Source organism: Phyllobates terribilis, unplaced genomic scaffold, assembly GCF_046119375.1.
Source record: "Phyllobates terribilis strain yellow unplaced genomic scaffold, ASM4611937v1 Scaffold_4__5_contigs__length_816908805, whole genome shotgun sequence".
In the NCBI taxonomy this organism is placed as follows: Eukaryota; Metazoa; Chordata; class Amphibia; order Anura; family Dendrobatidae; genus Phyllobates; species Phyllobates terribilis.
This window is the reverse complement of record NW_027362764.1, coordinates 309299846-309327217: the sequence shown is the minus strand read 5'-3', so window position 1 is coordinate 309327217 and position 27372 is coordinate 309299846. Positions and strand designations below refer to the sequence as shown.

At 42.5% G+C, this 27372-nt stretch overlaps 1 protein-coding gene across 8 annotated transcripts in view; it reads right to left on the bottom strand.

Moving 5' to 3' along the window:
- Window positions 1–27372, bottom strand: part of ATPSCKMT (ATP synthase c subunit lysine N-methyltransferase) — a 182619-nt gene that overhangs the window by 70947 nt on the left and 84300 nt on the right. For 7 of the 8 annotated variants that reach the window (XM_073678369.1, XM_073678361.1, XM_073678364.1 and 4 more), the window contains one exon: window positions 13647–13697. The exons of the other annotated variant lie outside the window; for it this stretch is intronic. In XM_073678369.1, the coding sequence (XP_073534470.1) occupies window positions 13647–13697 (51 nt within the window). The remainder of the gene's footprint in view (window positions 1–13646; window positions 13698–27372) is intronic. 8 annotated transcript variants of the gene reach the window in all.

Sequence of the window (27372 nt, the reverse complement as noted above, 5' to 3'; positions counted from 1 at the left end):
CAAAAAGAATAAATTTTAAGTTACGATGCTTCAGCATCGTATACATTTTGATGAATGTAAGTATTTATGAGACCTGCCATCTGAGACGGTAAAGTTTTGTTAATCCACTAACACAGAATATCCAAACAGATGTTAAAAATAGTTTTCATCTGACAATGCGTTATCAGAAACAGATCACCTGCCTGCCTCTCTAATTTACATTGCAAGATTATCTTGAATTAAAGGAGTTGTCCACTATGCCCTATGCCATGGGATAGGGCATCAATGTATGATTGCCCGGGGTCCCGCAGCCAGCACCCCCGCCGATCAGCTGTGATCGTTGCCGGCGGCCAGAAGTGCTTACCTGCAGAGCTTGGCCGTCCATCTGTAGTGGCCGCCGCGGGGTACTGCACATCCGCCTCCTATTCAATTCAATCGACGTCAGCGTTCGCGTGACCAGTCACATGACTAAATAGCGTCATGAAAGGGTCTAAAAGGACATCGCGAGCCACCGGTGAGCCAGGACGCATCACTAAGGAGACCGGGGGCCATCAGAAGGTGAGTATAATGTTGTTGTTTTTTTTTATTTTAAATTCTTTTTTTTTTTTTTTTTTTTTTTTTTTTTTTTACAGGTACTATGGTACCCGGGTCTGGATGAGAGTCTACTCTTCTCCAGACCCGGGTACCATCTGCACATTGAATCGCTTAATATCCGCATGTGCACATGTAGTCATGCGGATATTAAGCGATTCAATCCAAGTCAATGGCGGCAAAAATACCACGCTTACGTAAAGTAATTGGTAGTGCTGTGGATTTTTCCGCAATGATAATCCGCAGCGAAAATTTCCGCAGCATGTGCACAACACATGCAGATTATCATTGGGGAACATTGCAGACCTTCTACCAAGCGTTTTTTAAGCGTTTCTGCAGCGGAATTGCCGCTGCGAAAAAGCTTAAAAAAACGCATAGTGGGCACACAGCCGTAACCTAATTTAAATAAGTGCAGAAATGGTGCAGAAACTCTGCAACGTCAAAAACTCAATAAAAGATACAATGTTTATCTTTGAACCATTTTTCTTTTGTACTAGCCCCTATTTTTGTAACAAAGTAACGTAGGTTGAATAAAGACCTAGATCCATCAAGTTCAACCTTTCTCCCCCAACCGTACTCCCACACTAACACTACACTAACTTACTAACTTACTGGGACTAGGCCTCACAAATGTATTATTACCATTTTTATTATTGCTGCACTATTACAAATACAAATGAACCCGTTTATAATTTTTTTTAATTAGTTTTATTTTTCGTATTACTCGTCTGATTCTAATGGTGGCATTACTAAAATCTCTGTACCTAAATCTGTTGATCCAGAAAAAGGCAAAAACCCCAAGACACTTTCTTTTTCAATAATTTTTATTAGCAATTTTATAACAAATTAAAAGGAAAGGGAATGGGAGGGCATAAGGGCAGGCTAAGGGAAAGGGGAAGGAAGAGTTTATTAGCTAATTATAACAAATTAAGGGGAAGATCAGGGAAGAGGGATAGACAAAATTTTGGGTAAAGGAATAGGAGTAAATAGGAAGAAGGGAAGGAGTATAGTCAGAGAGAACTCAAATTTGAAAAGAGATTCATAAACATTAAAAATGTAATATTACAACAATTAAATTAAGATGATAAACAAATTTGTGGTTATATTCAAACTAAGGTTTTTGAGGATGTTGATTTTAGCTGTACTTTTTTTAGTTTGCCTAATTTTTTCCATGCGTATAATGTAGCGTGAAAAATTAGGTGGTTAGGAGTTTTTGTAATTTTTTTGAATAGGTGATTAAGAGGTCGTTGGAGTGTTTGTTGTTATTTAAATTGGATTCTAAGTTTAACCATGTTGGAGGATTATCATGGTTTAGTTTTTGCTGTTATAGAGGGTTTTAGAAGCTACCCTGGCCTTTTTATAATTCTAAATAAAGGAGGTGATTATAGATTCGAGGTTTGTTAAATAAGAAATAGAAATTTTTAATGGAAGGCTTCTGAAGGTATATAAAATCATGGGGAGAATGAAAATTTTAGCAGTAAGAGATTTACCTAACCGGGAGAGATCTTTATCTTCAAAGGTGTGGCAATCTTTGATAATTTTAGTCAAGGAGTTTAGATTTGAGGAGAGTAAAGAGTTGATGTTTCTAGTTATGGATATGCCAAGATATGTAAATACTTTATTTGCCCAACCTATGGATGAAATGTCTTTGATTTTGTAAATTAGTTCGTTATTTAAATTGAAATGGAGGATTTTTTATTTTTCTTCCTTTACTTTAAAATATGATACAAATTAGGATTTTAATAGATTTAGGAGTTCTTTTATGGAATTTAGGGGGGCGGTAAGGGTCAATAAAAGATAGTCTGCAAAAAGGCTAATTTTAAAATGTCAGGAAGGGGTTTGTATACCTAAAATGTTTTGATTGTCTCTAATTTTTTGGGCCAGGGGTTCCATTGCTAATATGAATAAGAGGGGGGAGAGAGGACAACCTTGTCTAGTACCGTTGGAGATTAAGAAGGGGCTGGATAGATAATTATTAGTTTAAATTTTAGTGCTGGGGTTGGAGTATAATGCCATGATAAAAGATAAACATATTTCATTAAAGCCAAATTTCAGTAAAGTAGATTTTAAAAAGTCCCAATTTAACCTACCAAAAGCTTTTTCAGCATCTAGGGTAATTATAGTAGATTGGATATTTGATGAGTTACCGTATTTTCCGGCGTATAAGACGACTGGGTATATAAGACGACCCCCAACTTTTCCAGTTAAAATATAGAGTTTGGGATATACTCACCGTATAAGACTACCCCTCTTCTAACGCACATACGGTAAAAATAAAAAATAAAATAAAATCAGTTTTGATTTAAATATGGTAATTTTAAAGTGATGAACCTTACTAGCGATTGGCTGGTTGTTGTATACAAATCCTGCTTGGATTGGTCAGCTTTTTCTGCCTGCCCAGCTCTCCCCGTCTCCAAGACTATCAGAGCGGTAGGGCATCCCTCTGGCCCGCCCTTGTATCCTATTACTGGTATCTTCTTCTCTGCCTCTCTGATCTCACTCCTGAGGACTGCAGTGACAAAGTGAGGGGTCGCCTCACCGGGAAGGTGTAAGTGAAGCAAGCTGCACGCGTCCGGGACTCCCGGGGTATGGGAAAAAAAAAAAAAAAAAAAAGAGAAAGAGCGGTGCTGTGCCCAGAAAAACATGCCTCTTTCACTCCTCTGACCCGCCCTTTTATTACCTCCTTCTCTGCCTCTCAGATCCCGCACATGCGCCGCTTCACTGCAGTCCTCAGGAGCGAGATCTGAGAGGCAGAGAAGGAGGTACCAGTAACAGGATAAAAGGGCGGGCCAGAGGGATGTGCTACCGCTCTTATAGTCTTGGAGACAGGGAGGGCTTATAAATTACCATAAATACCGTATTTTTCAGACTATAAGAAGCACCAGACCATAAGACGCACCTAGGTTTTAGAGGAGGAAAATAGAAAAAAAAATGTAAGCAAAAAATGTGTTCACGATGCACTTTTAAGGGGGAGGGGGTCTTCTGCTGACACTGGTATAGGGGTAATGTCCCCCAACTCAGACAATATCCCCGATCCTGGTATATATGCCCCCCCACTTCCTTTTATACGTGGCTCCCATCCCCATCCTGGTATGCATGGCACTCCTCATCCTTATCCTGGTATGCATGGCACTCCTCATCCTTATCCTGGTATGCATGGCACCCCTCATCCCTGTCCTGGTATGCATGGCACCCCTCATCCCTGTCCTGGTATGCATGGCACCCCTCATCCCTGTCCTGGTATGCATGGCACCCCTCATCCCTGTCCTGGTATGCATGGCACCCCTCATCCCTGTCCTGGTATGCATGGCACCCCTCATCCCTGTCCTGGTATTATGCCCCCCTCAGCCTTATCCTGGTATGTATGGCCCCCTCAACTTTATACTGTTATGTATGCCCCCTCATCCTTATTTTGGTATGCATGGTCCCCCCAATCCCCATCATGCTGCACATAAAAAAAACAAAGGCAGGAGCACCGAAACGCGCGTCGGGGAGCCACACAGCGGGCAGCTTCTATGTGTACACAAGGTGAATCATGTTTTCTCTTTTTTTGATATGTGTTCTTTGAGTTATTTACATCTATGGCGGGTGGATTTTAGGTTTAGGACCATAAGTGAGGCTCTATTTGTGGCCATGTATATCTTGTTATGATACCTCCTTCCAGCCCCCATGTATATGAATATCCATACAATTCTCACAGTGTTCCCTTGTGCGATATAAATGCAATTGAATATAATGATGGATGTGATAGTTGCACCCTGTGGCGACACCTGGTGTCTGTTCTTAATTATGTTTTAATTATCTATGTGTAATTTCTTTTTGACATATGTTGTGCCACCGAAGTCCCGTATGACTTTAATGATCTTTTTAAATAAGTTTTTCTCAATAAAGTGATTTTCTATTTTTCCAGTATATTGGCCATACATTTGTAGTATTGCTTGCTTCGGCACCTCGGTATATATTGTTCTGTATATGAAATGGCCTGAGATATATGGTCCTAAGAGTAGGTTGTAGTATGGAGATTATGCAGATATTTATGATATATATACACATAGCAACCTTATACTCGGTTCTAATCTTCCTTCTGGTATAATATTACAGGTTATATATACTAGATTCCTTGATAGGGCGTTGATCCAGGGAACTAGTCTGATTGCCGTATGTGGAGTCAGGAAGGAATTTGTTTCCCCAATGTGGAGCTTATTGTTTGCCACATGTTTTTTTTTGCCTTCCTCTGGATCAACAAGGCTATGGGTTGAACTAGATGGACTTAATCTTCCTTCAACCTTAAAAACTATCTTACTATGTATAGCCGTAGAGGAAGGGGGAGGGTAATAGTTTTGGTAGGAAGAATTTTTGATGCATGAGGTAAAATTTAATCCTTCTTCAGGAGAGTATAGGATAATGTTTTTTCCTTTATAATGTTTTGTTGGGAAACCCCATCTGTAGGCTATTTCCGAGTTTCTTAGGGTAGAAGTGACTTCTCTGAAGGATTTGCGGGTGTCTATTGTTTCTTTTGTTAAGTCAGCAAAAATTTTTAGATGTTTATATGGTTCTGGGCATATTTTCTCTTTAATAAAATTCTGAATCCTCTCTTTAGTATTGAAAAAGTGGATTCAGAGAATTGTGTCCCTTTTTGAACGATGTTTTACAGGGCTAAAGTTTGGGGATGAGTCGTTATTTTCATCTTCAGAGACGCCTTGGGATGAAATATATTTTTGGCCCGTTTCCTGGTTCTTTTCTTTTAGAAGATTCAGATATGTCCATGCCTTCTGTTAAGGTATTGTTAGTTGGTAATTTAGAGTGTGGGTCTAATTTAGTGATTTTATCTATTTTCTCCTTGTTTAAAGAAGTAGTAGAAGAGTTGACTAAAAGGGGTTTTGTTAAACCATCTTTTTTGACAGTATTGGAGTATGAAGGGGATGATACTGGTTTGGTGGTTTCAATTAAGGAGTCATCCTCTTTAAGGGGAGACCTGGATTTGAATAGGCTAATAGTATTAGGGAAATCGTCTAGGGGATTGCATAGGGTATGATGATGAGAGTGTTTCCCTTTTTGAGATTTGGATGAAATACTCATGGAGGAGATGGAGGTTTTGAGCTTAGCCCGCCTTTGTTCATTTTATAGAAAGATTTTTGTTACCTCAGCAACACAACTTTGCATTCCCGAATTTATTAATAAATAGAAACTAAAGCCGGCTGAGTTATACAGAGGGAAGTAAGTAACCCTCTAAATGGATCTCCCACTATTTTAATATACGGATTTCCCAATATATAAAGATTTAATCAGCTGACAAAGAGCTGATAAATTGTGAAATCTCTTTCAGGTTCGGGAATATAAGGCTATGTTAAGCTGGCTAAATTGTTGAAAATTACAATTTTGCTAGATTTAATGAATGTGCACCCCGGAAGCAGTCTCGTCGGGTAGACTGTTTGCCACTTTTCAATAAAGCTCACCTGATAAGAAAATGCTTTTAACTCATGAGAGGGTAGGCAAGTTTTAAAAAGCAATCAATTATCGGTGATAGAGAGAAGTGGAGATAAACGGAGTAAATGGAAATATTTTTGTAATAAAGTACTCTATTGCAAAAGTTCCTTAAATACAGGAGAGGGATCATATTTCATATTATAACTGTCACAATTCCTGTGATGGATTCTATCTGAGTAATGTAATAACCAGATAGGAGATCGAAGACAGAGTTGAAGTGTTTCTGCTGAACACCAATGAGAGACCAGATTGAGTCTATGAGTCTGTTAGCCAGTGTCTAAGTCTCCAATTTATCATATAAATGAATCATGGGTTTCACCGTTGAATGGGAAGCAGTGTTCTCCTAAGCGTGGTCTGTTGTCAGGGTATAGCGGCCTTGACAGTGGGAGCACAAGTCTGCTTGACAACACAGATCCGTTGTCGGCAAAAGCCGGGTTGAACAGGATGAATGGAACCTGTAAAGATCAGTCTATGTAAAGATTTACTTATCTTTAGATTTTTACAGTCAGTTGGATCCTATATGTCGCCGATCAGTTGTGCCAGTCTGACAACGCCGTCCGGCTGCAGATATCTGATCAGCGCTGTCTCCTCAGTGGCAGGAATCTTCCGGTGTCTGTTGGCACTTGTGGTTCCCTAAAAGGTGTTCCTGGAATCATTCACTGCCAGGCAGAATTAATTCAACAAAGTTGCTCCCTCTCGTTCCGGATCGCTATCTTGCCGTGTCCTGATGTGAAATAACTTTAGCGGTGACAGCAGAGAGGAATAGAGGCAGACGAGATCAATAAAGTTATGTATAATACAATAAAACTCAATCTGATTGCATCTATACTTCACCAGAGTCTATAAATTTTTTATGAAATCAGTGTTGAAACCACTGTTACAGTTTATTCGTATTGCTCACTAGACTAGATTTAATGTGTTGAATGCTTGCTGCTGCTTAAGATGGTGGGTCTGGCAGAGTGTCGCACAAGCTTAGGGGTCTCCTACCAAGGGGACAGCAGATTTTCAGGGAAGCCGTATCTATGGCCTCCGCTGTAGGAGACAGTAGGGGAAAGTACCTACTATTAAAGCGGGCAACCAGCCAATCAATGTTATCTTCACCGTGATAGGAAACCTCCGGTGCCCGCTGACACTTGTAGTTCACCGAGAGTATGCGTGTTTGGGACCATACGCTGGCTCTCAGAAGCTGTTCAGCTATGCCGCTATCTCATGCCGCAATCCCCTACCCCGCCGGCATTTAGTGGAAATATCTTTGTCTGTGTAAGACCGAAACACTCCGGATTGGTATTAAAATGGACCTATCAATGTAATTTAGGAATATGTAAATAAATAGTCTTGTTTATTAAAGTTTACTGCGGTGTCGAGAGGGCAGCTGCAAAGTTCTGTTGTCTTGTTACATCTCCATCAGGAGAGTTTTACTGAAGTATAGTGATCAATTGAAGGGGGACAATCTGTCAAACTGTAAGCCTCCGTACAAGTCGGGGATACATGTCCGACCTGTGTCGATGTGTCCTGGAGCTGGCTATTATGCCCCCAGATGTGCAGGTTGTAGATCTTGTTGGCCACGTCGTTGACAGAACAGCGGTCTCCTGTCAGGCACTGTATACCTGCAAGATGTCAGCACATCAGACAGCGGGAGCGTGAGCGCGCTTGGAATACCGGTTCAGTTCACAGCTTTATTGTAGTTCTCTGGTATTTCTTTCTTTGCTAAGATGTACGTTGAGGTAAATTTCTGTGTGACAGCGCAGATGATGTCGCGAGCCTGCGGCGGTTACCCCTACGATCCTTACATGGTGAATATCTTTGGTTGTATATCACCTAGAAACTCAGTTTTTGTCCCAAAATGATCCTGAAATGGTCCATAAAATGTCCAATGGGGTTTTGAAGTCAGTGATCCGCTAATAGTTGCTGTCAGTGTCGCTATAGTGGATCCCAAGCCACTTTCAACCAATTTGCATCATGGGGAAAAATTCCTTCTTGACCCCGAGAAAAGGCAATCAGTACTAGAACCGTGGATCAAACCGAATTATGATACTAGTTATGTAATTACTATTACCGTATTAAATATCCCATTATAGGTGTAATATTTTGTCTAATTTAACTGTAGCCCACAGTGTTACTTGTATCGAGAAAATCATCCAGCCCTTTTTTAAATGCTGTTGTAGTGTCTGTTATCACTATCTCTTGTGGTAGGGCATCCCACAGTCCTACTATTTGGACTATGGTAGGGATATCTGAGACGTGGCTGGGCGAGAGCCATGACTGGGCAGTTAATTTACAGGGCTATAGTCTGTTCAGAAATGACCGTACAAACAAGCGAGGGGGGGGGGGGGTGTTTATATGTAAAATCATCCTTAAAACCTGTCTTGCGGGAGGATATATGTGAATCTAATGAAAATGTAGAGTCCCTGTGGGTGGAGATAAGGGGAGGGGGGAAAAATAATAAAATACTGATAGGAGTTTGTTATAAGTCTCCAAAAATAATGGAAGTAGCGGAGAATATCCTCGTAAAGCAAATAGATGAAGCAGCGACTCAAGGAGAAGTCATTGTTATGGGGGACTTCAACTACCCTGAAATACACTGGGGGACAGAAACATGTAGTTCAAGCAAAGGAAATAGGTTTTTGACTACTATGAGAGACAATTACCTTTCACAACTGGTTCAGGACCCAACAAGAAGGGGGGCACTGCTAGACCTAATATTAACCAATAGGCCAGACCGCATATCAAATATACGAGTTGGGGGTCACTTGGGTAATAGTGATCACAAAATAATACGTTTTCATGTAACCTTTAATAAGATGTGTAGTAGAGGGGTTACAAGGACACTAAACTTCAGGAAGGCAAATTTCCAACGGTTAAGAGATGATCTTAGTGCAATAAACTGGGACGATATCCTGAGACATAAAACTACACAAAGCAAATGGGAGACATTTATTAACATCCTGAATAGGACCTGTGTACAATATATACCCTATGGGAATAAACATGCTAGAAATAGGAGGAAACCACTATGGCTAAATAGAGCTGTAAGGGGCGCAATAAGTGACAAAAAGAAAGCATTTAGAGAACTAAAGCAAGTAGGTAGTGATGAGGCATTAAATAAATATAGAAAATTAAATAAATTATGTAAAAACCAAATCAAGGCAGCAAAGATTGAGGCAGAGAGAATCATTGCCAGAGAAAGTAAAAATAACCCCAAAATATTCTTTAACTACATAAATAGTAAAAAACTAAAAAATGATAGTGTTGGCCCCCTTAAAAATAGTCTGGGTGAAATGGTGGATGAGGATTAGGAAAAAGCCAATATGCTAAATGATTTTTTTTCAACCGTATTTACACAAGAAAATTGCATGACAGAAAACATAATTAGTGATAACAAAAATTCTCCAGTAAATGTCACTTGCTTAACCCAGCAGGAAGTACGGCGGCGTCTAAAAATCACTAAAGTTGACAAATCCCCGGGCCCGGATGGGATACACCCGCGAGTACTGCAGGAATTAAGTAACGTCATAGATAGACCATTATTTTTAATCTTTAAAGATTCCATAATAACAGGGTCTGTACCACAAGACTGGCGTATAGCAAATGTGGTGCCAATATTCAAAAAGGGGACAAAAACTGAACTTGGAAATTATAGGCCCGTAAGCTTAACCTCTACTGTCGGTAAAATCCTGGAGGGTTTCCTAAGAGATGCTATACTAGAGTATCTGAAGAAGAATAACCTCATGACCCAATATCAACATGGGTTTACGAGGGACCGTTCCTGTCAAACTAATCTGATCAGTTTTTATGAGGAGGCAAGTTCTGGACTGGACCAAGGAAATGCAGTGGATGTTGTGTATATGGACTTTTCAAAAGCTTTTGATACGGTTCCACACAAAAGGTTGATACATAAAATGAGAACAATGGGGATAGGGGAAAATATATGTATGTGGGTTAAGAATTGGCTCAGTGATCGGAAACAAAGGGTGGTTATTAATGGAAAACACTCAGACTGGGTCTCAGTTAACAGTGGGGTACCACAGGGGTCAGTATTGGGCCCCCTTCTTTTTAACATTTATTAATGACCTTGTAGGGGGTATACAGAGTAATATTTCAATATTTGCAGAGGACACTAAACTCTGCAGGGTAATCAATACAGAGGAGGACAATTTTATATTACAGGAGGATCTATGTAAACTAGAAGCTTGGGCTGATAAATGGTAAATGAGCTTTAATGGGGATAAATGTAAGGTAATGCACTTGGGCAGAGGAAATAAAATGTATAATTATATGCTTAATTGTAAAACACTGGGCAAAACTGTAACTGAAAAAGACCTGGGTGTATTGGTGGACGACAAGCTCACGTTTAGTGGCCAGTGTCAGGCGGCTGCTGCTGCAAAGGCAAATAAAATAATGGGATGCATTAAAAGAGGCATAGATGCTCATGAGGACAACATAAATTTTACCTCTATACAAGTCATTAGTGCGACCACACTTAGAATACTGTGTACAGTTCTGGTCTCTGGTATATAAGAAAGACATAGCTGAACTAGAGCGGGTGCAGAGAAGAGCGACCAAGGTTATTAGAGGACTGGGGGGTCTGCAATACCAAGACAGGTTATTACACTTGGGGTTATTTACTGTGGAAAAAAGAAGGCTTAGGGGTGATCTTATTACTATGTACAAGTATATGAGGGGACAGTACAAAGACCTTTCTACTGATCTTTTTACTCTGAGGCGAGACTGGGACAAGGGGGCATCTTCTACGTCTGGAGGAAAGAAGGTTTAAACATAATCACAGACGGGGATTCTTTACTGTAAGAGCAGTGAGACTATGGAAATCTCTGCCGCATAATGTTGTAATGAGTGATTCACTGTTAAAATTTAAGAAGGGCATAGATGCCTTTCTTGAAAAGTATAATATTACAGGTTATAAATACTAGATTCCTTGATAGGGCGTTGATCCAGGGAACTAGTCTGATTGCCGTATGTGGAGTCAGGAAGGAATTTGTTTCCCCAATGTGGAGCTTAGTGTTTGCCACATGGTTTTTTTTTTTTGCCTTCCTCTGGATCAACAAGTTAGGCTATGGGTTGAACTAGATGGACTTAGTCTTCCTTCAACCTTAAAAACTATGTTACTATGTAATGAACCCTTTCCGGTCTAGGTGCTGTAATCGCTTTTCTTCCACCTGTAATGAGTTCCCCCTGGTCCTTAGTATGGTCTTTGGAAGGAATAAGTCATGTGCTAGTCCTTTGAACTGACCACACATATATTTATACATGTAAATGAGATCTCCTCTAAGGTGTCATTTTTCTAAGCAAAACAAGCTCAACTTTTTCAACCTCATCATATGAGACACCTTCAATCCCTCGTAGTAATCTAGTTACCCGCCTTTGAACTGACTCTGAATATTTTTTTTAAAATATGGGGCCCAAAACTGGATCCCATATTCCAGATGTGGCCTCACCAGTGATTTATAAAGAGGTAACAATACAGTGGTGGCCAAAAGTATTGGCACCCCTGCAATTCTGTCAGATAATACTCAGTTTCTTCCTGAAAATGATTGCAATCACAAATTCTTTGGTATTATTATCTTCATTTAATTTGTCTTCAATGAAAAAACACAAAAAAAGAATTGTCCTAAAGCCAAATTGGATACAATTCCACACCAAACCTAAAAAAGGGGGTGGACAAAAGTATTGGCACCCTTTGAAAAATCATGTGATGCTTCTCTAATTTGTGTAATTAACAGCACCTGTAACTTACCTGTGGCACCTAACAGGTGTTGGCAATAACTAAATTACACTTGCAGCCAGTTAACATGGATTAAAGTTGACTCAACCTCTGTCCTGTGTCCTTGTGTGTACCACATTGAGCATGGAGAAAAGAAAGAAGACCAAAGAACTGTCTGAGGACTTGAGAAACCAAATTGTGAGGAAGAATGAGCAATCTCAAGGCTACAAGTCGATCTCCAAAGACCTGAATGTTCCTGTGTCTTCCGTGCGCAGTGTCATCAAGAAGTTGAAAGCCCATGGCACTGTGGCTAACCTCCCTAGATGTGGACGGAAAAGAAAAATTGACGAGAGATTTCAATGCAAGATTGTGCGGATGGTGAATAAAGAACCTCGACTAACATCCAAACAAGTTCAAGCTGCCCTGCAGTCCGAGGGTACAACAGTGTCAACCCGCACTATCCGTCGGCGTCTGAATGAAAAGGGACTGTATGGTAGGATACCCAGGAAGACCCCACTACTTACCCCGAGACATAAAAAAGCCAGGCTGGAGTTTGCCAAAACTTACCTGAGAAAGCCTAAAACGTTTTGGAAGAATGTTCTCTGGTCAGATGAGACAAAAGTAGAGCTTTTTGGGAAAAAGCATCAACATAGAGTGTACAGAAAAAAAAAAAAGGCATTCAAAGAAAAGAATACGGTCCCTACAGTCAAACATGGTGGAGGTTCCCTGATGTTTTGGGGTTGCTTTGCTGCCTCTGGCACTGGACTGCTTGACCGTGTGCATGGCATATGAAGTTTGAAAACTACCAACAAATTTTGCAGCATAATGTAGGGCCCAGTGTGAGAAAGCTGGGTCTCCCTCAGAGGTCATGGGTCTTACAGCAGGACAATGACCCAAAACACTCTTCCAAAAGCACTATAAAATGGTTTGAGAGAAAGCACTGGACACTTCTAAGGTGGCCAGCAATGAGTCCAGACCTGAATCCCATAGAACACCTGTGGAGAGATCTCAAAATGGCAGTTTGGAGAAGGCACCCTTCAAATATCAGGGACCTGGAGCAGTTTGCCAAAGAAGAAGGGTCTACAATTCCAGCAGAGCATTTTAAGAAACTCATTGATGGTTACCGGAAGCGGTTGTTCGCAGTTATTATGGCTAAAGGTTGTGCAACCAAGTATTAGTTTGAGGGTGCCAATACTTTTGTCTGGCCCATTTTTGGAGTTTTGTGTGAAATGATCAATGATTTGATTTTCTATTCATTCTCTTTTGTGTTTTTTCCTTGCAAGCAAATTAAATGAACATAATACCAAAGAATTTGTGATTGCAATCATTTTCAGGAAGAAACTGATTATTATCTGACAGAATTGCAGGGATGCCAATACTTTTGGCCACCACTGTACATTGGGATCGTGGGATTTTATGTCTCTTTTTATATATCCTAACATCTTGTTTTATTTTGCTGCTGCTGCTTGACATTGAGTACTGCTGCTCAGCTTACTTGTAACCAAGTCCTCCTCCTGTTCTGTAGTCCCGAGTATACTCCCATTATCATATCTGCCATATAATAAGTTTTCTCTAGCTGTAGCTGCTTATAAAGTCTTAAAGGGGTTGTCTACTACTCAGACAACCCCTTGATAAATTCTATATTCCCCTGCTCCTTTCCAGCGATGTTGGTGCCAATTCGCCCAGGACTCAAGGGACATTATGCCACATGAGCGCTAGGTGTAGTTCTAGATCAAATTTATGCAGAAATCTATAAAAAATATGAAATGATCTCAAACTTTCAAGCAGCACTGTAGATAGACAATGAGAAGTGTGTACAGTTTTCTTTTTTATATACAAAACCAAACTTAATTAAAAGGAAATTACTTACCATATGTGGTACGCCAAATATGACAACATTTGTGTACTGTGAAAAAGTGACCTATAACAAGATTTAATCATAAAATTAGTACGTGGATTTAAATATCCCAACCCTTCATATCATGCCATTGCTGCGTGTTAATCAAAGATACTCACTTCGCTTTTTATTATTGTGGGGAGATTCGGTCTAAAATTGAAATCTCTTTTTTTTGTTTGTTTTTACACAAAAAGGGAATTGGTGGATTTATTCACTTATGGGCATAATGATGTAGATGATCACCTCAATATAAAAGAACTTTATTCCTGACTTAGATTAACCCTGCAGTTCTGTTTGGGTCCATATGACCCGAAATGAAATTTGAGACCCTGCAGATTATTTATTATGCGGATCTGAAACTTGTGATTAATTGACTTTTCCTCATTTGAGGGGTTCTTATTATGAGTGTTGTTTTTTTTGTTTACTTTTTGCTACACTTGTATTGTTCGGGTCAATATGACCCGGTAACATTTTATACTGTTCAACAGGTCACTAATTATTTCTGCCTGCAAAATGTATTTGTTTTCCTGTGTACTTCATATCATTATTCAAAAGGGTGGAGGTTTCACTGTTCTTATCAGTGAGCAAGTACTCATCCAGTCATTTCTCTTTCAATTCTGTGAGAGAGGACACTGAGCTGTATATACACATCTTTACAGGTATGTAGCATATATAAGCTATGCTTTTCCTCTCAAATTATTCAATTCTGTTCTTTAGATTGCATATTGTAAAGCCATTTTTTGATTACTGTGTCATGATGTAAGCTAATGTGTGCCCATCTAAAGGTACCCTTAGGCTGTGAGCCCACGATGCATTTTTTAAGCGTTTCCACAGCGACAAAAACACAGCAGAAACGCTTAAAAATGCATGGTAGAAGGCCTGCCATGTTCCCCAATGATAATCCGCATGTGCTGTGCACATGTTGCGGAAATTTCCGCTGCGGGTTATCATTGCGGAAAAAAAAGCAGCATTACCAATTATTTTGCGGAAGCGCTGCATTTTCGCCGCCATTGACTTGCATTGGAACGCTTGGATTCCGCATCACTGCATCTGTACATGCGGAATCCAAACGTTTCAATGTGCGGATGGTACCCGGGTGTGGAGGACAGGAGACTCTACTCCGGACCCGGGTACCAAAGTACCTGTGAAAAAAAGAATAAAATTAAAAATAAATATTATATTTACCTTCTGATGGCCAGCGGTGCGCTGGTCTTCACTTGCTGGCAGCTCGCGGTGGACTGAAGGACCTGCGCTGACGTCATAGTCATGTGACGGCAGGTCCTTCAGTGTACCGCAAACTGCCGGCAAGCCAGGACGGAGCGAAGCAAGACTTCGGGGGCCATCAGAAGGTAAGTATAGATTTTTTTTATTTTTTACCATTCTTTAAAGGTCACAGTATATAAATCCATGCCGTTTGCATGGATTTATATAGTGTGACCATGTTGACAAGCACTTTCCAAGTGATGCTAAAATCGCTTGGAAAGCGCTTGTCAACCCGCATGCGGAAATGCATGTGAAGAACGCTTCACATCCGCATGTCCCTTGCAGGAAAAACTCATGTACAATCCGCATGCGTTTTTTCTGCCAGGGAGATGCAGAAACGCTCAGGAAAAAATCCTGAGCATTTCTGCATCGTGGGCACATAGCCTAAGGCTAGAGTAGACTGAATGTTTGTCTAGGAGGGGGTGTATTCTCACTGATGTGATATATTGATTGCATGGATGAGCATTGAGTACAGATTTGAACAGGGTCTGTTTTAGGGCCCCATCACACACACACAGATGCACCCTGCGATTGCGATGCTGCAACGTCACAAACGCTGAAGTTTTCATTATTTTTCATTTGTTGTTTTATAAAATTTGTTAACACAAAGTTATATTTAGTTACATTTCATGTTATAGTAATAGAAATCTAAAGCATGTTTGTTATTTGTATGCAGAATGCCATAAAGCGAACATAATTGCAAACAGTCCATGTAACCTTTTTCTGAAAAAAAAATAAAAAATAATTTTTAATTTCATTTTTCATTTGATCATGTTCACATACAGTTTAATAATGAAATAGGTATTCAAATAAAAAACAGTAGCTAAAATCAACATGTTTATAGGTCGGATCATATTGACCCGAATCAGTACAAGTGTATAGTAAACGCATTCAGAACAGCAGGGTTAAAGAGAATAAATCAGTCACTTGATTCATGCTGCCTTTGTGATTCTCATCGTTAAGCAGATATACATCATGCACTGCATCTAGACTTTGTTAAAAGAAACCTTTTAGTTGATTCATGCTGCCCAAACTATGGACAGCATGAATCACAACCAGGTATGGTTTTTTTCTTAAATGTTTTGAGGTTTCATAAAGATCTAGCTGGGAACCATAAGGAGATGTGACTAGATTGGCATCGCCCCTGGAAGGTTTGTCCCCGTAACGCTGTAGATGATTGACAGGCCTCTACTATAATATAGGCATAAATCTATAGAGCTAATCTGAATAGTACTAGGGGGAGGGGCTTTGATAATGACCTAAGCTTTGAAAAAGAATGGTGGATATGGAGAAAACCAGATTCATTTTACCCAAGACTGTAATTTATTCATTCTCAGTCACTGATTTTAGATCTATGCACAATCATTTTATGTACCATCATTGTTTTATGTATAGTGTTGTCATACACTCTGTTCATTGTTTTCTTCCCCACTCCCCTTTATTTGTAGTAAAATATTTATGCACTTTTTTCCGTATTGGATTGCTACCTTAGGTCATTATCAAATCCCCTCCCCCCCAGTACTATTCAGATTAGCGCAATCGATTTGTGCCTGTATTTTAAATAACCTTTTCTGCAGATTTCCACACAAGATCGGCTTATCCATCTGCAGCTTCCTCCATCCCTTCTTCCCCTATGGTCTCTATACAGCGCTTGTGAACTAGATACCTTACACAGGTCTATGTGTGTTCATCGAGAAAAACCTGTAAATGATGAAGAGCGGGGCTCGAGAGCGAAGTCAGACACGTCTGATTTCTAGCTTTGGCCCTTGTCCGTATCTTTAAACTAAGTTTTTGTCTGAAACTACAAGGCTTTTCAGTGAAAAACATACCTGGCTGCAATTGTAAAGTCAGACTCTGATTCATGCTGTTCATGGTTTGGGCAGCATGAATCCATTAAAAAGCTCCTTTTAAAAAAGTCTACATGCAGTATATGACATAGTGCCTAATGATGTGGATCACAGAGGTGACTACACTCTCCCAAATAGTCAACCTGACCAGGTTAGTCATCACATGATAACTGTGGTGGCATCCAGTGTATGTATGGATGAAGATGAAGCCAGTAGTTTGCTTTACTGCACAGTTCAAAATCTTTATTTATTTTTTTCTTCACCACTAGGTGTTCCCATTTTAGTCCTTCTATACACAAGTCCTTTTATATACAAGGTTATCATATGAAATAGAAATATTTTAATTCAATATTTTTAATTTTGTTATATTTTCCATTTTGTTGCTTTTTCTTTAAATTATGGTAGTAATGTTATTTTCAGCATTTTAATTCACAACTGACCCAGTTTCCATGTATGAATGTTACTGTGACATTCATACATAATAATAACTAAGAGCTCTCCATCTTCTTGATTCCAATCGGAAGACACAGGTGTTACTCATAAAATTAGAATATCCTTAAAAATGTAATTGATTTCAGTTCTTCAATACAAAAAGTGAAACTCATATATTATATAAAGTCATTACAAACAAAGTGATCTATTTCAAGTGTTTATTTCTGTTAATGTTGATGATTATGGCTTACATCCAGGTCACCAGAGCTAACAAACTTGTTACTCCATGCTCAGAGCATGGTGTAGCAAATTTGTGTGTCAGTGCTGCACTGACCTTTTGTAAAGCATAGGAATGCTCCTGCATCCTATGCTGTGCAAGCAATAAGACTGCAAAAAGCTTAAGTCCCATAATGTGAGAAAGTAAAAAAGTGAACAAAAAAAAGTTTGAGCCAAAAAAAAAATCACAAAAGAATAAAAAATTAAAAATATATTGTACCCATAAATATTTTTATAAAAAAATAAACAAAAAAAGTACACATATTTGGTTGCGCCGCGTCCGGAATGACCTGACATAAAACTGTTCCACCAGTTAACACCTTTAGTGAAAACCATAAAAAAGATAAATAAAAAAAGGGGCAAAAAACGATGCTTTATCATCATACTGCCAAACAAAAAGTAGAATAAAGCGTGATTAAAAAAAACGAATGTAAATAAAAATTGTCTATCTGAAAGCGTCAGCTTGTCCCGCAAAAAAGCTGCCATACAACTCCATCAGCGGAAAATATTAAAAAGTTATAGCTCTCAGAATAAGGCGATGTAAAAATAATATTTTTTTCTATAAAAGCTTTTATCGTGTAAAAGCACCAAAACATAACAAAAATGACACGAATGTGGTATCGCTGTAATCATACTGACCCGAAGAATAAATCTGCCTCAATTTTCCCACATGCGGAATGACAAAAAAAATAAAATCCTTAATTGTTGGGTTTTGTTCATTTTGCCTCCCAAAAATCAGAATAGAAAGAAAACAAAAAATGTGCCCGAAAATGGTACCAATAATAATAGTGTATGACAGCAGCCAAACATAAAAACCTGATATAAATCTGGTTTCGCTGTAATCGCACCCGATGAATAAAGTTGTCTAATCACTTATACCACACCAGGAACGTCGTAAAAAAATAAAATAAAACAAATTCTTCACTTGCTGTTCATTTGTTCATTCTGACTCCCAAACATCGCAGTAAGGCTCGTCTCACATTTATCCTGCGCTCTGCACTGGATAAGTGTCAATTTCTGAAATAAGTGATTCAGACGGAACCCCGACGGAAGATTTTCTGTAATGAGGCAGATGGAGGCACTGTGGATGCCGTTTGGCCTGTGATCTGGAGGTGTCCGCCTTTATAGGCATGCATAAAAGTGCCATCGGCCACAGTTTTGTGCACCTCTGAAAAAAAGGACACTGCTGAACAGAGGCCAAACAGTCCAGAGTAAGTCTGCTGCCTCATTATAGTGAATGGATCCCTCGGGGGTTTCATCTGAATCATGTCACTCGTAGATTTAGATGGAAACAAGTGGATAGCGTAGATCACCGAATAAATGTGATCCAATTTCAGCTCTTCTAGCCGTTGGGGCTCTGTATATGGAGTCTGCAAACTAGTCTAGGAAAATCTGAGCTTCAGGAGGCAAATGGCACTCTGTCCCTCCCAAGTCTCACTGTGTGGCTATGCAGTACTGTACAGCCACATATGGGGTATTTCTACATTAAGCAGGAACTGGGGGACACATTTTGGTGCCATTTTTACCCATTTCCGAGTGTGAAAATGTAAAATCTGGGGCTCAAACTATTTTTTGGTGGTAAAAATTTTATTATTTTTTTGTTCACTGACCAATAGCATAAAAAAATTCTGTGATCCACCTGTGGTGTCAATAAGATCACTGCACCCCTAGATGAATTCATTGAGAGGTGTAGTTTGTAAAATGGGGTCTCTTATGGGGGACTTCTGCTATTCTGGCATTTCATGGGCACTGACAATGTGACATAGCACCCTCAAAACAGTCCAGTAAAATCTATACTCAAATATGGCGCTTCTTCCGTTCTGAGCTTTGCACTGTGCCTCAAAAGTAGTTTTCAACCACATACTGTAAGTGGTATCTGTGTACTCAGGAAAAAGACGGATTTTGGTAAGAACTTACCTGTAAAATCCTTTTCAGCGAAGGAAGGAAGGGAGACACAGATTCTCTACTTCGTGGGTAGGCGGAGCCCCATAGGATAGTCACCTCAGATTGGAAAATGACGACCGGTCCCTCCAGTATATAGGCTCCTCCTACTCCCATGTTCATCAGTCCGTACACAAGCTAAGGAAGAGCAGACCAACCAGCAGAACAACATATCCCCTTCTGAAATTTCAGAAATGAGAGAAAACCGGTTATGTAATAGAAACACACACAGTCCTAGGCATACCCCATTGGACCTGACAACTGTGTAGAGCTGGCGAAACTGGAAGGAGAGCCGTAGAGCGCTAAACCCAGTCCAGAAGATCGACATCAGGAAGGAGACGCGCTGCATCTAGAAACACAACAACACACTTCTGCCCTGGGAGGGTGCTGTGTCTCCCTTCCTTCCTTCGCTGAAAAGGATTTTACAGGTAAGTTCTTACCAAAATCCGTCTTTCAGCAGCAGAAGGGAAGGAAGGGAGACACAGATTCTCTACTTCGTGAGACGTCCTAAAGCAGTACCTACTTAAGGGTGGGAAATAGAGGCAGAAGCTTCCATACCCCAAAACTTAGGCAAGAGCGCAAACCGCGCTAAATAATGGAAAACTAAATAAAGGGATAACTTAAATTACCGCCGCCTGCAGGACCCTGCGTCCCAGGGCCGCATCGGCTGAAGCACTTACGTCCACCTTATAAAACTTAGTAAAGGTGTGAACGGAGCGCCAGGTGGCTGCCCGGCAGAGCTGCGCTGCCGAGGCTCCCTGACGAAAAGCCCACGATGAGCCAATGGCTCTCGTGGAATGAGCTTTAACTTTAACCGGACAAGGCTCGCCCTTGAGCCGGTACGCTTCCAGGATAGCTGAACGGATCCACCGAGCTATCGTGTCTTTGGAAGCACGTTGACCACGCCGACGACCTGCCGGAATTACAAAAAGAGAGTCCGACTTCCGAAAACCTTGAGTGATCGTAAGATAGAACTTCAATGCCCGCACTAAGTCCAACGAGTGCAAGGCCCGCTCCCTTGGATTCTTAGGTCCTGGACAAAGCGAAGGCAACACAATGTCCTGATTAATGTGGAATTGTGACACTACCTTAGGCAAAAAATCTTCGAGTACAAAGCACCACGCGATCCGGAAAAAATTCCAGAAAAGGAGGTAAGCAAGAAAGTGCTGCCAAATCCGATACCCTTCTCAAAGAGGTGACTGCCACCAAGAAGGCCACCTTCCAAGAAAGTAGTAAAAGTTTAGCAGAATCCATAGGCTCAAAAGGCCTATGCTGAAGGGCTTCCAGGACTAGATTAAGCCGCCATGGAGCCACAACTGCCCTCCGTGGCGGAAACTGACGTGCGACTCCGCGAAAAAAAGAACGAACATCCCTGCGAGAGGCAATAGCCTTCCTAAAAAGTGCGGAAAGAGCAGAAGCCTGTCCCCGCACCGTACTTACTGCCAAACCCCTGGCCAGACTAGATTGCAGAAAGGCCAAGAAGTTGGGGATGGAAAAAACCCTCGGGTTTCTTGAGGATCCAGAACACCATGAATAGAAAGACTCCCAAGTTCTGTGATAAATCCTGGACGTAGCTGAACTCCGGGCCGCCCTCAAGGTAGCAATGACCTCGGGCGAAAAACCGCGACGGGTCAAGATCTCGGTCTCAAGAGCCACGCCGTCAAACGAAGGGACCTCAGGTCCGGATGACGAATGGGCCCCTGAGTGAGCAAGTCCGGGCGAAGGGGCAGCGGAAACGGAGGTGCCGCCTGAAGAGACACCAGCGTCGAATACCATGTCCTCCGCGGCCAGTCTGGTGCTATCAGAATTATTGATACCCCTTCGAGTTTGATCCGTCGGATCACCAGAGGCAGTAAGGATATCGGCGGAAACGCATAGATCAGCTTGAACTGACCCCACGGGGCCACTAAAGCATCCACCGCCACCGCCTCCGGGTCCCTGTACCTGGACATGAACGTCGGAACCCTGGCGTTCAGCCTGGATGCCATCAAGTCCACCTGAGGAGTCCCCCAACGGGAACACAGCAGAGAAAACACTTCTGGATGGAGACTCCATTCCCCAGGGTCCACTTGCTCGCGACTGAGGAAGTCCGCCAAGATATTCAACACCCCTGGAATGTGAATTGCAGAAATTGCTGGAACTTTGGACTCTGCCCAGACCAGGATCCGAGAGACCTCCGACATGAGACTGGAACTCCTCGTCCCGCCTTGGTGGTTGATGTACGCGACAGCCGTAGCGTTGTCCGACTGGATCCGGACCGGTAGACCGCTTAATAAGACCGTCCAATGATGGAGGCAGAGAAATATTGCTCTCAACTCCAAAATGTTGAGCAGGAGAGACGACTCCTTTGGCGACCAGACCCCCTGAATCCAGAGGTCGTTCCAAACTCCCCCCCAGCCTGTCCGGCTGGCATCGGTTGTCACCACCGACCATCTCGGGGGAAGGAAGGATTTCCCCACGGATAGAGTCTCCGGACGTAACCACCATCCAAGAGACTCTCGCACCCTGCGGGAGATAATGACCGAGCGATCCAGAGAAGTTAGCGATCGATCCCAATGGGTCAGAATAAGGTTTTGGAGATCCCGGGAATGAAATTGTGCAAACGGTACTGCTTCCATAGTTGCCACCATTTGACCCAGAAGGCGCATGCATTCCCGAAGGGACATTGACAGCGCCGACCTCATAGCCTGGACCAGAAGACGAAGGTTCGTCTGTTTGACAGGAGGCAGGCACACAACTGCCCGAACTGTATCGAACTGCATCCCCAGGAAAAGAATGGACTGTGCTGGCTCCAATGACGATTTCTTCCAAATGATCAGCCACCCGAAGTCCATCAGGTACTGAAGGGAGAGATCGCGAGCCGTTATTGCCTCCTCTGCTGTGGGTGACACTATGAACAGGTCGTCCAGGTAGGGGAGGATCGTAACCCCCTGTCTTCGAAGAAGCGCCATGAGCGGAGCCAGAATTTTTGTAAAAACCCTGGGAGCTGAGGCCAACCCGAAGGGTAGGGCCACAAACTGGTAATGGGCTTGACCTATAGCGAAACGCAAGAAACGCTGGTGAGCCCTGCCGATAGGGATATGCAAATAGGCGTCACGGACGTCTATCGACACCAAGAAATCGTACTGCGACAGGGTCGCTATCACCGATCGGAGAGACTCCATGCGGAACTTCCGTGTCTGGATGTAAATATTCAAATCCCTGAGATCCAGCACCGGACGAAATTTGTCCTTTTTGGGGACCACAAAAAGGTTGGAATAAAAACCCTTTCCCTGGTCTTCCGGAGGAACCTGAACCACCACACCCTGCTGTAGGAGAGAGTCGACCTCCTGAAACAGTGCGGCAGCCAGTCTTGGCACGGACGGAATGCCCGTCAGACGAAACCTGTCTGGAGGTAGAGAATGAAACTCTATGAAATAGCCTGCCGACATAACCCGTGTCACCCAGGTATCCGCTATGTGGGATGCCCAGATCGACCCGAATTGTAGCAGACGACCTCCCACCCGAGAGCCCTCGGGGGGATCCCTGGCGTCAGTCAGCCTTAGCTGACTTTTTATCAACCTCCCGTCTGTCCTGACGGGACCGTTGCTTCCAGGGAGTACGAGATTTCTGGGCGGATCTGCCGGAGGATGAGGGACGACCCAATCTCCAAGAAGGCTGACTGAATCATCCCCTGGCCCGAAAGGACCGAAGACCTCTGCCGGGCCCTGTCCTGCTGGCTGTGGATGCCACTGCCTTTTTCCCAGGCAGAGTAACATTCTTAGCTTTAGCTTTGGCAATTAGTTCCGAAAGATCTGAACCAAAGAGCTGACCGCCCTTATATGCCAGACTAAGCAATCCCTGTTTAGATACCGCATCTCCGGTCCACTGTTTAAGCCACAGAGCTCTTCTAATCGTGACTGCCGAAGCCTGAGCCCTGGATAGAATTGAAGCAGTGTCCAGTACTGCATCTCTGCCATAACACATAGCTTCTTCCATTCGCTGAAAAAGCTTTTCCATTTCTGAACGCGAAGTCCCATCCTGCCACGCCGCACGCAGCTGATCCAACCACCGCAGAGAGGCCTCACCGGCCCACATGGCCCCCAAGGCCGCTTGGAAACCATGACCTGCGGCTTCATAGATGGATTTCGCCGCTGACTCCGATCTTCTGTCCAAAGGATCCTGAAGATTGGCTCTCCCTTTAACAGGAAGCAGGGAAGACTTGGTCAGCTGAGACAGAGATATATCCACCTCAGGAGAGGGAACCCAATTAATAACCATCTCCTTGGCACAGGGATATAGGGCATCAAAAAAACGCGTTCCTCGGAAGCGTTTATCCGGACACTGACGCTCCTTCTCCACCGCTTCGTTAAGTTCCTCATGCGCAGGTAATGTAGAACGAACACGGCGCATCTTCTGATACAGACGGGCCGACCTAGACGGTCTTGTCGGCTCTTCAGACAGCTCTAATACTTCCCGCATGTCCTTAATAAGCCCATCTACACGACCCGAAAGAGAAACAGAGCGATCCTGTTGATCCTCCTCTTCGGACTCAGAAATTTCATCAACCGAATCTGTTGGTGAATCCGAAGCCTCTGATGCGCTCTGCGAGGGAGACAACGCCACCATAGTCTTGTGGCGCTTTTTACCTCGTGGCATTGGGTGTGATCTAGCTGACACCCACTGTCCCAGGAGACTAGAGAGACTATCAATGGAGCGAGTGAGCGCCTCCACTTTAACATCACTGAGCGTTGAACTTGATGTAGTAGAAGGCCTGAGTGTATCAGAGGCGTGCGACTGAACCTGAAACGGATCAGGAGACCGATCCGCACTCCCAGGCCCCTGATCCGACATGCCACCCACACCAGATGCCAGGATGTACAACAAGGATGGCAAAAAAAAGTGTAAAAGCTGCACAGCCTGTTTTCAAAACTCACTTTTTTTTTTTTTTTTATATATGCGTCAGGCTCTGAGGGGTTAAAACTCACCCTTAGAAAAGAGCTACCCCAGAAAGCCGAGCAAAAATCAATAGGGGGAAACTCCCTTAAACACCATGTGTTTCCCCTAAAGTTCCACTTTTTCAGAAGGGGTTAACATCACAGCAACTATAATACTACGCTGCCTAAAAGGTCAGTGAAGTAAATAGCTTTAGGAGAGAAAGCGGCAGTGCTCACGAGGACTCCTAATAGGTAGCCGAAGTGACAGCACTGACAACGAACCTCTGCCAGAGGCAGAGGGGACTCACCGGTACTGCGGCGACCGCTCCTCCTGAGTGTGTGGACGGACGGACGGGGAGCAGAGAGCAGGAGATGCCGCTGGATGCCGGAGGGAGAAGCAGGGACTGCCAGCACGTGCTCAACCAAGCACTTCCTGTCTAAGTAATGACGGCAGGAAGCCAGGAGACGCTAAGCCACGCCCCCACTAGGCCACGCCCGCTAGGCCACGCCCCGCTAGGCCACGCCCCCCCGCCAAAGCCCGCGCTTATTCAAAAAACGAGGGCAGAAAACTTCCTACCTCTATGAAGGCAGGAAGCAAGTCAATAAAAGCAAGGAAACGCGTGCAAATACAGGGAGCTTCCTGCCTAAATGAAGGCAGGAAGCAAAAACGAAAAAGCATGCGCAAATAAAAAATAAAAATTACTGGCCTCCGTCTCTGCTCCCCAGTCAAGGCAGCGTCTGAAATAGACAAGAAACACACAGGCAGTACACTTGCCGTAGCCGTCAAAGATACTCTTTAGACCAAAGAGCACTTAACCGGCTGAACGTCACAGGGATCCTCAGGGATGTGTGGCGCCATGGCCCTTTGCTCCCCCCTATGGCGGAGCACGCAGGGACCCTCTCAGATGTGTGGTGTGCGCCTCCGCCAGGGAGCGCCCTGTATCCCCCGGGGCCGGCAGGCATAAGTGGGAACCTCCTCAAGGGGTACACAAAGCTGCCAGGGGAGGGTCAGGGGTCTCAGCAGCGCCGAGACCCCTAGAGACCTCTAGACCACGGGGGGGTCCAGGACTCGCTGGATATAAAATAACAAACTCTTCTGAGGAGCTGCCGAAGCAGCGACTATCCTCTGAGACCTCAGATAAAAAGACTGATGAACATGGGAGTAGGAGGAGCCTATTATACTGGAGGGACCGGTCGTCATTTTCCAATCTGAGGTGACTATCCTATGGGGCTCCGCCTACCCATGAAGTAGAGAATCTGTGTCTCCCTTCCTTCCCTTCTGCTGCTGAAATTTCCTTTTCACAGATCAACGTTGTAAAATTCTGTGAAGTACCTGTGGGTTCATGGTGCTCACCACACATCTAGATAAATTCCTTGAGGGGTCTAGTTTCCAAAATGGGGTCACTTATGGGGGTTTTCCACTTTTTAGGCACTTCAGGGGCTCTCCAAACAAGACATGGAGTCAGCTAATTATTCCACCAAATATTACATTCAAAAAGTCAAATGACACTCCTTCATTTCAGAGCCCTGCCGTGTGCCCCAAATAGTGGTTTTCCCCCCACATATTGGGTTATCGGCGTGCTCAGGAGAAATTGCCCATCAAATTTTGGGGTCCATTTCTCTTATTACCCTTGTGAAAATAAAAATATTTGAGGCTAAAGTAAAATTTTTGTGAAAAAAAAAGTTAAAATGTTAATTTTTTCCTTCAATATTCCATTAATTCCTGTGAAGCACCTGAAAGGTTACTAAACGTCTTGAATGTGGTTTTGATCACCTGGGAGTGGGGGGCACAGTTTTTAGAATGGTGTCACTTTAGGGCACTTTCTGTTATACAGACCAACCAAAGTCACTTCAAATGTGATGAAGTGGAAAAAAAGGTTTTGGAAATTTTGTTGGAAAAATGAGAAATCGCTGGTCAACTTTTAACCCTTTTAACTTCCTAACAAAAAAAAATGATGTTTCAAAAATTGTGCTGATGTAAAGTAGACATGTAGAAAATGTTATTTATTAACTACTAGCTGTACTACCCGGCTTTGCCCGGGTTAATAACTGCTGTTAGCAAAATAGAATGTGTTAACAAAAATTTATTCACACAAAAACCACAAAACAAATAGATAGAAATGTAATTATTAAAAGGCAAAAACTAAGCTAATAGAAGCATTTCACAACATATATTTCAGCACCAGAGATATTCCACACAGATTTAACTAAATTGGCCAAGTAATGTGAAGTAATCTTCTACTCCTTATTCGATAGCCTTTTGATAAACTACATTCTTAGTTCTTCCTTCAGGTGCAAACACAAACAGATTTTTGGCTGCGCCAACTCTTCAACAGGCCACAAAGTTGACCATGAGAAAAGCATGGAAATTGTAAATCGATTCCAACTACTTTCAAGGACTGTCCCTGAGCCTTGTTGATGGACATAGCAAATGCCAGTCGAACAGGAAACTGGAGGTGTTTAAAATCAAAAGGCAAATCAGATGGAATTAGAGGAATTGTTGGAATGAAAACATCTTCTCCTGTAGCACATCCTGTCAAAATGGTTGCCTCAATTACATGTGGAAACAGGTTCTTAATCAAGAGTCTTGTTCCATTACACAGCTTTGGTGGATCCAAATTTCTCAATAGCAGAATAGGTGCTCCAGGTTTTAGAAAGGTTGTGAGGAGGAAGTCCTTGTGGCTCCAAGGAATTGAGGAACTCCGTTGGATAAAATAATGCTTGAGCAGGGTCTATTACTGTATCCACTGACTTGTAGGTTGTGCACACACCTGGAAGGAGATTTAGAATTTGAAGATTGATCTTGTTGACACTGTCATTTTTGGGAGCTAGAATGGCCCTTTCACACAGCCAGTTAGAATTTTTGAAGTGGAGTTGAATGTTTGGAAAAACCTTTGCTTTCAACTCCTCAATGGAAGTCACAATGCAACAAAAGTTGCTTGGGAAGGTAATCTGTCCAGTGGTTGAGTTTACTGGTGCCTTGCCATCTGTAATAGTCAACAGATGGCTCGAAAACAGTCCAGC